Here is a 12195-nt window from a genome sequence, read left to right as displayed (position 1 = left end):
GATGTAAAGGAAATTAGAGCCAGAATGGTGGACTCCAAAAGCCACGATGCACCTACAAAAAGGACTGCAGTGCCAAAATGGTGGCATGCCAAAGGCACAATGCACTGAAGTAAAGGAAAGCAGAGCCCGAATGGTGGCCTTCCACAGGCACAATGCAAGCGACGACCCACATCTTCAGCCTTGGCCTCACTAAGCAGTGACTCAGACTCTTCGAGCAGAGAAAAGCAGTCTCGAGCACGAAGCTGCAGTGCGTTTACCGACAGACTAAAGGAGTCTCGTTCAGTCACCCCAGAGCGAACGGGAGGGAGACCCCCGCAGCTGTGCACAGGTCAGGAGCTGTTAGCGTGAAGCACCTCTCCACCACACACAAGCGCGGAAACCGCTAGGCCTGAGAGGCCAAGGAGCCGAGAGGATGTGAGAATCTGTGACATCATCACCAGGATCTGAACGGACCCAGAAACGGCACTCCCTCGTTCCATTAAGACAGGGGTACTGTGACATCATCACCAGGATCTGAATGTACCCAGAAACGGCACTCCCTCGTTCCATTAAGACAGGGATACTGTGACATCATCACTAGGATCTGAATGTACCCAGAAACGGCACTCCCTCGTTCCACTAAGACAGGGGTACTGTGACATCATCACTCTGATCTGAATGTACCCAGAAACGGCACTCCCTCGTTCCATTAAGACAGGGATACTGTGACATCATCACTCTGAACTGAATGTACCCAGAAACGGCACTCCCTCGTTCCACTAAGACAGAGGTACTGTGACATCATCACTCTGATCTGAATGTACCCAGAAACGGCACTCCCTCGTTCCATTAAGACAGGGATACTGTGACATCATCACTCTGATCTGAATGTACCCAGAAACGGCACTCCCTCGTTCCACTAAGACAGGGATACTGTGACATCATCACTCTGATCTGAATGTACCCAGAAACGGCACTCCCTCGTTCCACTAAGACAGGGAGTTACTGATGCTGAATTCGACAAGTTCGCCTGTACAACCGGGACAAATTTTGAAACCCTCCCGCAGCCAAACCACTCATCTCTACCTGTAAGTGAGGCCCCTGTGGATTTGGTTTTTTTTTCTTCTTTTGAGGGAGTGCAGGGAGTTTGGATTGGGTCTCAGTGGGAGCGGATCGCTACACCTGGCTTCTCCAGGTAAAACAAGCACAGTTCAAGGACTCAGACTGGGTGAAATATAAGCTCTGTTATTGATATGGACACCCAGGATGGGCAATATTATGAGTTTACATGATGGAGAGATAAGACCATTCAAAACACTTTGAGCTCAAAAGATAAACAAACTCTCTCTCTCTCTCTCTCTCTCTCTCCCTCACACACACGCACGCACGCACGCACACACACATTTGCATGCACACACACAGACATGCACTCATGCACGCGCTCGCATACAGACATATACATGTGAACGCGCACACACACACAAACGCCCATTACACATTACAGCAATCACAAAAAATGAAAATCTCTTTATAGACTCACTGTATAAAAAACTCCACCCCATACGCCATATGTTGCATGTGCATAAACAGACTCCCACACACACAACTAAAAGTCATCTTTTCTGCAAAGGATTGCACTGGAGCACCATCAGTATAATTATATTTCCATAAATCAAGCAGACCCCTCAGTGATTTGCACGCGCCTGACGGTGAGAGGTGTCGGACCGTATCACGATCAGCCAAGCAGAACACGCCCGAAATCACAGCAAGGCTGATCATTGGCCAACAGCTTGCACTGGAAACCACACTGCTCTCACTACACTACTGCTGACAATAACACACACACACACACACACACACACACACACTGCTCTCACTACACTAATGCTGACAATAACACACACACTGCTCTCACTACACTAATGCTGACAATAACACACACACAACAACAACAATGCTGACACACGTGATCACACTCACTCACACAAACACACACACACACACACACACACACACAACAATAATGCTGTCACACATGAGCACACTCACACAAACACACACACACACAACAATAATGCTGTCACACGTGAGCACACTCACACAAACACACACTCACACAAGCACACACACACACAACAATAATGCTGACACACGTGAGCACACTCACACAAACACACACACACAACAATAATGCTGACACACGTGATAACACTCACACAAACACACACACACACACACACACAACAATAATGCTGCCATACGTGAGCACACTCACACAAACACACACACACACACACACACACACACACACACAACAATAATGCTGACACACGTGAGCACACTCACACAAACACACACACAACGCACAGGCGCACTCACACACTCCTGTTTGTGTGTGAATGCGTTTGCGTGTGGTGTGTGTGCCTTTGTTTGAGCGCATGTTTGTGTGTGTGGTGTGCGTGCAGTTTATCATCAAGTGGCAGCTTCAGCTGAGGAACTCACACATTCTGATAAATTCAAAGCGTATACTTTGCACACAACTTTGTCCTAATCACTTAGAACGGAGAAGCGCTCATTATATAACCGTTCGTTACGGCCTGAGTGATCTCGCTTATTAGCACCTTCTGCATCCTTCAGCCGGAGAGGGATCTGAGCCAACCGGTCTGGAGCGAACGGCCGCGGAAAATAGGATTTCTCACGCCCGCCCGCGATTGGCTGCAGCCCCCGGCTGGAACGCTATTTTCTCTTCATCGCTAACGGCCCTTGAAGGGGACCGAGCTGAAAAAGGTGAATTTGCTCTTGGAGGGCTCCCTATATGGGACAGTAATATAACTGCCATGAAATATGAAGCAGCGCTTAACCATAATATAAATGTGTGGATCAGAGGTCCCTTCATTTTAATCTCTTTAAGTCAGTGAAAACCTCCAACAGGTTTCGGAATGGCTGTAGCAAAACAAACGGTTTTTAAAGAAAGACACAGGAAGAAAATCTATGCAAGTTGCTCCAGTTAATGGTATGCTATCCAAATGGCCATATATAATTAAAGAAAATGTAAAATATCTCCAATGTTATTTATTGCATCTCCTAACTACACATTTTTTACAAAACTGGCACGTCGCCTTAAAATAGCCCAGCCAGGAACTTTTAGAGTCAAACATTATTTACACCTAAACACAGCTTGCCACCGTCTTCCCAAAAGACCACACCTGACAGGGCCAGCTCTAGACATTCTGTCATGGCGTGCCAAACAAGCTCGAGTCATTTCCCCAGCAGACAGGGATCATGTATTATTACAGGAATTATGGACACAAAGGCAGCGGAAAAGAAACTGAAGATAAAGCGGAAAGAGGGAAAACCGTGTTTAAACATCCCGAGCATGCCGTGATCAGGGGGCCGTTCCTGCGATTAGCCAATAAAGTTTTTTTTTTTTTTCCTTTGGAAATATAAAATAATTGGATGTCATCAACTAGCGCTGTGCCAACAGCATATGATTGGCATTTGCGGAGGCGAGTAATTGAGGTTATGAGCTGGCCATCACGGTCACATGACTTAAACCCTCTTGACAGTCTTCCCAGAGTCCGCCAAATTGGCACCAAGGTTTATGAGCAGCGCGACCAGCATGCGCTCGAAGGCCAGGCTGCAGTAATTCCACACAATGATGAATAATTCAGCGGGAACTCCTCCAGACCTGGTCGGACAGCATACCAAGGAGGTGCGAAACTGTCATGAAGCTCGATCAGGACGTGAGGACACACAGTCTCTCTATCTTATTCCCCGAGTTTGTACGCCATGTGTTTCAACCTCTGAAATATGCCTTATATCCTTTACCATTAATTAAATATTTCTCTGTTACAATGCATTCCATATCACCTGCAATGAACTACTGCACTTAGAAACAAGCAGAGCTGTAATAGTTTATACTCTTTCTTCTTGTGATCTATCATAGCAAAGATTTAGACAACAATAATAAGAAGAATAATACTAATAATAATAACGATAATAATAATAATAAGTAATCTGCATGAAATTATACAATGCATGCAGTGATTCGCAGTACTGTAAAAGCCTTAAAATCAGAAAAAAGTCTTTAAATGCATGGATGACTCTCATGGACTCGGACCGAATCTTGACTGTGCCGATCGTAGCCAGGAGCTCCAGAGCGATGTGCAGTCGCTGATTGCATCACCCAGGGAGCGAGACGGTTCCTTCAGATAGGGTTCAACAAGCACCGCTATCTAGCGACCCCTGCTGGTCAGCTGGGGCCGCACAGACTGCAGGGAGAGCCACTGTGGTCCTCGTCTCAGCTTGGGCTTAGCTGTGGTGCGCAGTGTGAGAAGAAGCAGCTGGCGGCACCTCATGTTTCAGCAGAGAAGAGCGGACGTCTGCGCTCTCCCGAATCAGCAGGTGGGGGGGGGGGCATGTACGTGGCTGTGCTTGCAGACGATTGGCCGTTCCAGGGTGAGGTGAGAATTGGATAGGCTCAGCCCCACGTTGGCCACCAAATTTACAGGAAAAAAAAAAGAACTACTCAGGGATTGACATCCTCTTATTCTTATGGTGAGGAGTTCCATAACTCTGGTGCACAGGAACAGGAAGCTCCGCATTTAAATTCACCAGGAGGAATGAGAAGTAATAAACGACTCGCTGTTTGCAGAGCAGACAGCTGAAGCAGTCATTAATATACTCTATATAGGTGCCGGACCATCGAAGGGCTTTCAGACCAATAGGAGAACTTTAAAATGAATTCTAAAAGACACAGGTAGTCAGCGCAGAGAAAGTGGAACAGGTGATGTGGGGGTGTATCTTCACACCTGTTAATGAGCAGGCAGTGGAGTTCTGAATCACCTGGAGCAACTCAACTGATCTTTTTTTAGGGAGACCGATGTCCTTTACAGTAAACTAGTCTGCTTGCAACAAAGGCGTGCGTTCATTTCTCTGCACTGGGAACAGATGACAGAGGCCTCGCGTTGGCTACGTTTCTCAAATGGTAAAAAAAAAAAAGAAAAAAAGAAAAAGCAATCTCAGTAACATTGTAAAGATCCAACACGAATTTCAGATCAGTGTCAAAATCAGCCCTAAATATCATGCTTGAGATGCGCTGGGCAGATCTGAGAGATTTAGCCAGCTCTCAGTCTTCTCTCTCTCTCTGAGCGCTAATAAGGAGCTCGAGTCTTATCTCAGTTTAATCCTAAGAAGCTGTTTGACATCCGGGATTTAACTCTGGAGAGACAGTTGATAAGCCCATTCCGAGCTGTCTGTCAGATCAGCAAGGCTATGCCCAGGTTAAAGCATTAGCCCGTCCGCTAACCCACAACCCAGCATCTAAGGCGGTCATGATCAGCGGTGTCGAAGGCTGCATTGAGGGGGATGTAATACTGGGACAGAGCACCGCCAAGCTTCCGCATTCATGAGCAGGGACTCGGCCACTTTCAGCAAAAGCTGCATCAGTGCTGAGGAGGAATCTGAAGCCTGACTGGGATTATCGGGGAGCTCATTGGAGCTCGTAGAAGTTAGGAGGTGAGGGGGGGGGGGGGATCAGGTACAACTGTCTCAAGAGCCTTCAAAAGAAATGGAAGTTTGGAAATCTGAACGGTATTTGTTCAAAATATCTGGACTGGAGCTTGGCAAAGAGATTACACTAGGGCTGCCAAACCCAGTTCCTGGAGATCCGCTGTCCTGTTCATCTTCATTTCAACCCCAATTTGGCATGCCGGATTCTACTAATTAGCAGCTCAACACAGATCTCTAGCTGTTGGACAAGGTACGCCTCGTTCGGGTTTGACTGAATGCCTACAGGACGGGTGATCTCCAGGAACAGGGTTGGGCAGCCCCAGATTACCCCGCAGCTCATTTGAAATGAGAGGGAACAGCTTCTGGGGCCTAAGAGTAATTGATAATGGCCTCGCTGTCTGGAAAAACAGAGTTAAGAAAAACTCCTTTAACAGTCTAGCAGGCACAACAGCATAACGGAGAGGAGGGTTTAATGTGCTTTATTGTGTTCCTGAGCTCTTAAGCAGCCATAAAGGCTTAAAGGATTCAAACGCTCCACTGATCTGAGAAGTGATAGCTATATCTTGCATTGAGAGTGAGTGTCAGTAATTGTTCCTTTAAAAATCAGGCAAACTTTTCATAATATTCCTCAATGGTGAAAATTCCCATGGAGGGGGGGGGGGGGGAGAGAGAGAGGAGGGGGGATTAACAACACAAAAATTTAACACACAATTTTCTATTGAGACAGTCCTCTGGAAAAGTAGGCTGCTAAGGATTGCCCTTGCATCCCCAACAGCCTTATTACATTAAGCCCTGCGTTAATTACCCATGGGCTCGTACAGCTGGTTACAGCCACATTTATAACGCATTACAAGTGTCTCATAAGGGAGTTATGTTTACATGCAGTTATGCGGCATTATACGCGTATCTTCGAAAAAATGTTTTTATCCTAGTGATTTCTTTCTTTCACTGTTGGCGCACTTGACTGTACAATATAGCCCCGCAATTCGGGAAATAACACAATTGCGCATGTGCAAATATGCCAATAAAATTAAAAAACAAAAAAAAAAAAAAAATTCAAGTAGCTACACTTATATATGATGACGGCCATACAGAAACAGAGGCCTGGTTAAAAACTATTGCATTAACTGTAGCATTAATTATGCATTAACGCCCCAGGCGTTCTGGAATGCCACCGCCTAAGAATTGGCTCATTGAGACAGATGGTGAGCCCTGCCCTGGGAAAACGTTCACCGCAAGCTCTTACTTTAGTTTCCACATACCTCCACGCGTATAATTATGCGCCAGACTTATTTACACGTTTATCTTCATTTTATACTTCGACAACACAACAGGCAAACGTCAATAGAAATCCGACTTCGTCATACGCGCGCACAAAACGGATCTAATGAAGTCGCCTTTATCGCGCGCTGATACACGAACAACCACATGCTCGCCAGGGAGCACTGATGCTTAAAAAAAAATTAGAAAATGCGCGTTTTTCACGCTCTTGTAAATGTGAGCCCAACCAAAACAAAATTTTATAAATAACGTCCATTTTCTAGACTACATGTACCTTGAGAAAAGGAAACCAATTCAGTTTGTAATTCAAAACCAAGGTGGAGTGTAATGCCTATAAAAAGACAAAATGAAATCAACACGCTGTCTCATAAGAGAAGACCTTTGTGTGCCATATCTCATCACCTATAGAATGCATATTGTGCCAAGGATTTAGAAAACAAGCGCCCTCGTCCCCACCCAAATCCAATCAGTTCAACTTCTAAATCTCCGCGTGGAATTAAACACCTGACCAGTTTTGCGACATGACGGTCGCATGACAACACGTCGTATTTACTCAAATAGATGTGTAATTAGTTATTTAAGTGCGTCTTATAGTCTAGTGTTCAGTGTTCGGTTTAATCTGTAATCAATACAAACATATTGTGGGATACTGTGAATCCGGTCCACGTAACACAGGGCAATCGATCCGTAATCCATCAGTAAGTGGACCCGGGTCGCCGCCTTTTGCTTACCTGCAGGAGACCGTTATTTCTACTTTGGTGGCCGGGATATTGCCAGTGAACGGATCGAACTCGTAGACTGAAGACGTGTCTTCCAGTTTGTCCATAACGTCTCCCTCCATGGGCGCCCGCGTCTCAGGGCAGCTCCGTGACTCGCACAGCCTGGCGCCGTTTCAGCTCCTCGCGCAGAGATCCACGAGGTGGACGCCCTCGTTCCTTCCAGAGAGAGCGCGGTCGAATACGATGATGATAAACAATGAATGAAACGGATGACAGTCCCACCCAAAAGTACTCTTCGAAACGGCTGGGAAGGAAAAGAAGAGGTATTATTTGGGACTGTTAAGACCCAGCAGAAGTACAAATGTGAGGCGAGTTGTAGCTCATTAAACGGTCTCAGTGACCTGCTCTCTCGGCGCTAGGCACTTTGCCGTGCTCGCGTAAAGAAATTTCTCTTCTCGCTCTGAATTGTCTCGGGAGTAAAAGCTGAGAACTCCTCCTCCTGCTGATGCTTCTTGCATTCTGTTACATGCGGGCGAATCCTGACCGTGGCAGAGCCGCGTCTCTATTGGTTAGCGTGAATCATTGATCAATCTCCCTAAAAAAACAGGTGCATAATCTATAAGGCGTATCGCTCGTTTACCATGAGAACACGATTAGTTGGTACTTCCGTACTTGTTTATCCGTTCATTCGTTAATTCCTTGATGAGTTTTATTATTTGTTTGTTTGGCAAATCGCTATTCCGCACATCTGTTCAACAAATATATATATATACATATATAATTCCCGGCACCTAACTCCAAGGTGCGAAATTAAAATGTTTCAGTCACTTTTGTCACTGAGAGCCTAACTAATGTTAACGACAAACTATGCAGCATTAAATGAACAAACTTGTAATTACCGAATTCTGGTCACTTCATCGTTTGCAAAAAGAGTTACAAGTGATAGAGTGGATTATGGTAAAATATTGTAACAGCTATCAAATTATATTCCATTTTTAGTTTCAAAATTAAGGAAACGCCAAAATACCCTTAGTATCCAAAACGACACGTGTATGGTAAATATTACATTCGAATTTTTGTCGGCATTTAGCCTCTTAAATAAATTGATAGATTTTTTTTTTTTTTTGGGGGGGGGGGGGTTCTTGAATGAAAATAAAAAACAGTATGAATCATACGAGATGCATTCAAGGTGCAAAAAAAAGAGAAGTCAGTTGTATGTGTGGTCGTAAAGTACGTGCGCTGCTCTTTCTACAGAGAGTTTTCAGTTTAAGCTGCTTTGGCTACAGTTCGCTAGCTTTTCAGAACCACAGAGCAGGATAGCTCCTAGTTTCCGTCAATACAGAAAATGTGTGATTCATGCCCAAAAAATGCTGTGATTTTGAGCGTCTTCAGTTTGGAGAGCTAAGTAACTGATAAATGGACACAAACCTCATTACCTAACACAGCCGATTCGATACAGACACCGATGAGCTTTCTTTTATTGATGTCTATTAGGTTTTTCGAACGTTCTTCCAGTGCGCACAATGCATAATATTAGACATCTGTTCACGCTGCGACAAAGAACCTAATAAGTCAATTCCGATATTTAACATCATTTGATAAGACAGAAATGTTGAAGTGAACTCGTTTCTAAATATAGCCTAATTTCACTATCCCTCTCGGATGCGTAAACCCCGTGATCGAAATGAATGATTGAAAATTTAAACTATAGCCTATAAACTTATGGCTTACTCACTATATTTAAATGCCTACTGCACCATTGGCTATTCCAGGGCCGTGCATTAAAAGATCTGTTATTATTGAAACTCGTATCGTCTTCCAATCGATAAACCCGCAACCCGACACGAATCCATCAGTCTATGCATAATGTAAGACCCCGGTAAAGGGACTGTGAAGTGTCAGTGTCATCCCATTTGTACGCTAAACTATTTATGGTACATTTTTTAATCCGAATTCTCTGCCTACCACGTCCAAGACCTTCACCTAGAAATGAATCGCAGCATATGTCTGCGCAGGCTGCGCTTGCGCTGGTAGTAGGATTATTGTGGGCGTGATAAGTGGTCGGTGTCTGTTTAAATCAGCTAATGCTCCTTGGCGCTGATGTGCGCGAGGCACAATAATAATAATGCACAAATCGCAAAAAATCTTGCGGAATCGATCTATTTTCCCGTCAGTCTTAATAGTCTGATGTACGTCCAAGACCGAAGCTTGCGCATAAACTTTTAATGTCTGAGAAAGACAGCTATGGCTGTGATAATTGGCTGCCTTAATTTCGAGCAGCAAAATCGATTAATTTCAAACCTAAGCGCATCATTAAGCAAGAGAACTACAAGAACCTCGCTACATATGAAGTGAAGATCTGCTCGCGTGAGTTATACCACCATACACCCTTAGAATAATTTCTCTCGTTATGTAATACTGTGCAGTAAGTCGCCCCAGCTAAAGGAAATTGAATGGTTAGGAGAACTCAGGGTTGTTAGACTTGTTTTTTTTTCTTCTGTTTTCCGTTTCATGTCTCATGTCGCATTTTTTCAGGTCGTTCGGGTTTTTCAGTTCAATGTATTCAGCCTGCGAGGTCCGCCCAAGCTTAATTTCACACTGCACAGCATGGTGTTCAGAATATCGAACGATACTACGATCTAACACACACCAAACACACAAACACACAAAAGTATCAATGTAGGCTATCAGTCATTTCATTTATAACAAAATGAATTCAATTAATAAGCAGTAAGTTCAAGATGAATTTACCGAGAATAATTTCTCATTTCCCTGCGCAGTGTGGTGTCTGTCTCTACGCGAGTCACTCGGTGTTTGTGTGCGGGGTGAGGGATTAATGTAATTCATTACACCTCCATCTACTGGGCTCAAGGCTCGGAGCCCCAAGAGAGGGAAACGAGAGAGAAAATGTTTTCAATCTTTTCCAGCGAACAGGGCTTGTTATACAAAGGTTACATTTCACTGCTCCTCCTGCCACACAACAGAGCAGGAACTCCGCCCACTCAACCCCATCCTATGAGAGAGCAGCAACTCCGCCCACTCAACCCCATCCTATGAGAGAGCAGGAACTCCGCCCACTCAACCCCATCCTATGAGAGAGCAGCAACTCCGCCCACTCAACCCCATCCTATGAGAGAGCAGCAACTCCGCCCACTCAACTCCATCCTACCTATGAGAGAGCAGGGCTTCACCCACCAAATCTTATCCCACCTATGTGAGAGCAGTGACTCCGCCCACCCAACCCCATCCTACCTATGAGAGAGCAGCAACTCCACCCACCCAACCCCGTCTTACCTATGAGAGAGCAGTGACTCCACCCACCCAACCCCATCCTACCTATGAGAGAGCAGTGACTCCACCCACCCAACCCCATCCTACCTATGAGAGAGCAGTGACTCCACCCACCCAACCCCATCCTACCCATGAGAGAGCAGTGACTCCACCCACCCAACCCCATCCTACCCATGAGAGAGCAGTGACTCCGCCCACCCAACCCCATCCTACCCATGTGAGAGCAGTGACTCCGCCCACCCAACCCCATCCTACCCATGTGAGAGCAGTGACTCCGCCCACCCAACCCCATCCTACCCATGTGAGAGCAGTGACTCCGCCCACCCAACCCCATCCTACCCATGTGAGAGCAGTGACTCCGCCCACCCAACCCCATCCTACCCATGTGAGAGCAGTGACTCCGCCCACCCAACCCCATCCTACCCATGTGAGAGCAGTGACTCCGCCCACCCAACCCCATCCTACCTATGTGTGAGTAGGGCTCCACCCACACAGCTCCTCCTATAAGCCAGGTCTGGAAAGGCCCCAGGAGCACATACCTGTACAGCACAGGGCACAGGTGAACCAGCATGTGCCACAGGTACACCACAATGCACAGGTACAGTGTGTGGCACAGGTGCACCACAGGACACAGACTCTCCACCCCCCCCCCCCCCGCCAAACACACACACACACACACCTGCATGCCCCCCCACCCCCCCAACACACACACACACACGCATGCCTCCCCACCCTACCCTCCTCCCACACACACACACAGCCACGCACACACAAACCCAACACACACACCTGACACTGCTGCCATGAGGAAACTTGGCAGCCTGCCTCGCGCTGCCACCCCTCCCCCCCAGCCCCCAGCCCCCACCCGACCACCCCCCCCCACCCCACCCCCCCCCTTCAGACCGTGTAATTAAAGCCTGTGTCACGGCCAGTGAATCAGAACCCTGCAGGAGGGGCCACCAAGCCCCCAATCACATCCCCCGGCCCCCCCTGGCCCCTCGCCGACACCTTGTATTACTGACGCAGGACTGGGGGGGCAGGACGTACCCCCCTCCCCCCCCCCCGGCCCCTCACCGACACCCTTTATTAGTGACGCAAGACAGAGGGGGCGGGACGCACCCCCTCCCCGCCCCCCCTCCCCCCAGCCCCCCGCACCCCGCTGCTTCGATCCTTCGCGCGGCTTGATTACTGCCCTTTTCCTCGCTACGTCAAGAAGGCCGCAAACATCTGTGGTGCACCAGCATAACGAGCCGAAATAAGAACACAGAACAGAGGCCCCCAAATCGCGGGAGAAACGCGTCTCTTATCTGAACGTGATAATGCTGGCGGGCGGGGGGGCGGGGGGGGCGGGGCGGGGCCGGGGAGGGGGGACACAAAGGCGGCCGCACGTGCCCAGCAACAAGATCAAACAATT

The 12195-nt window shown here is 47.1% G+C and overlaps 1 protein-coding gene across 3 annotated transcripts in view; it reads right to left on the bottom strand.

Annotated features, from left to right (window-relative positions):
- Positions 1–8031, bottom strand: part of LOC118211897 (copine-5-like) — a 137665-nt gene extending 129634 nt beyond the window's left edge. For 2 of the 3 annotated variants that reach the window (XM_035389463.1, XM_035389465.1), the window contains exon 1: positions 7503–8031. In XM_035389463.1, the coding sequence (XP_035245354.1) occupies positions 7503–7612 (110 nt within the window). In that variant the 5' untranslated portion in view covers positions 7613–8031. The remainder of the gene's footprint in view (positions 1–7502) is intronic. The other variant, XM_035389464.1, reaches the window with a different exon arrangement.
- Positions 8032–12195: the final 4164 nt, after the last annotated feature.

The sequence above is a fragment of the Anguilla anguilla genome, chromosome 13, assembly GCF_013347855.1.
Source record: "Anguilla anguilla isolate fAngAng1 chromosome 13, fAngAng1.pri, whole genome shotgun sequence".
NCBI lineage: Eukaryota > Metazoa > Chordata > Actinopteri > Anguilliformes > Anguillidae > Anguilla > Anguilla anguilla.
The sequence above is the reverse complement of the archived record's forward strand: the minus strand, read 5'-3'. Positions and strand labels throughout refer to the sequence as shown.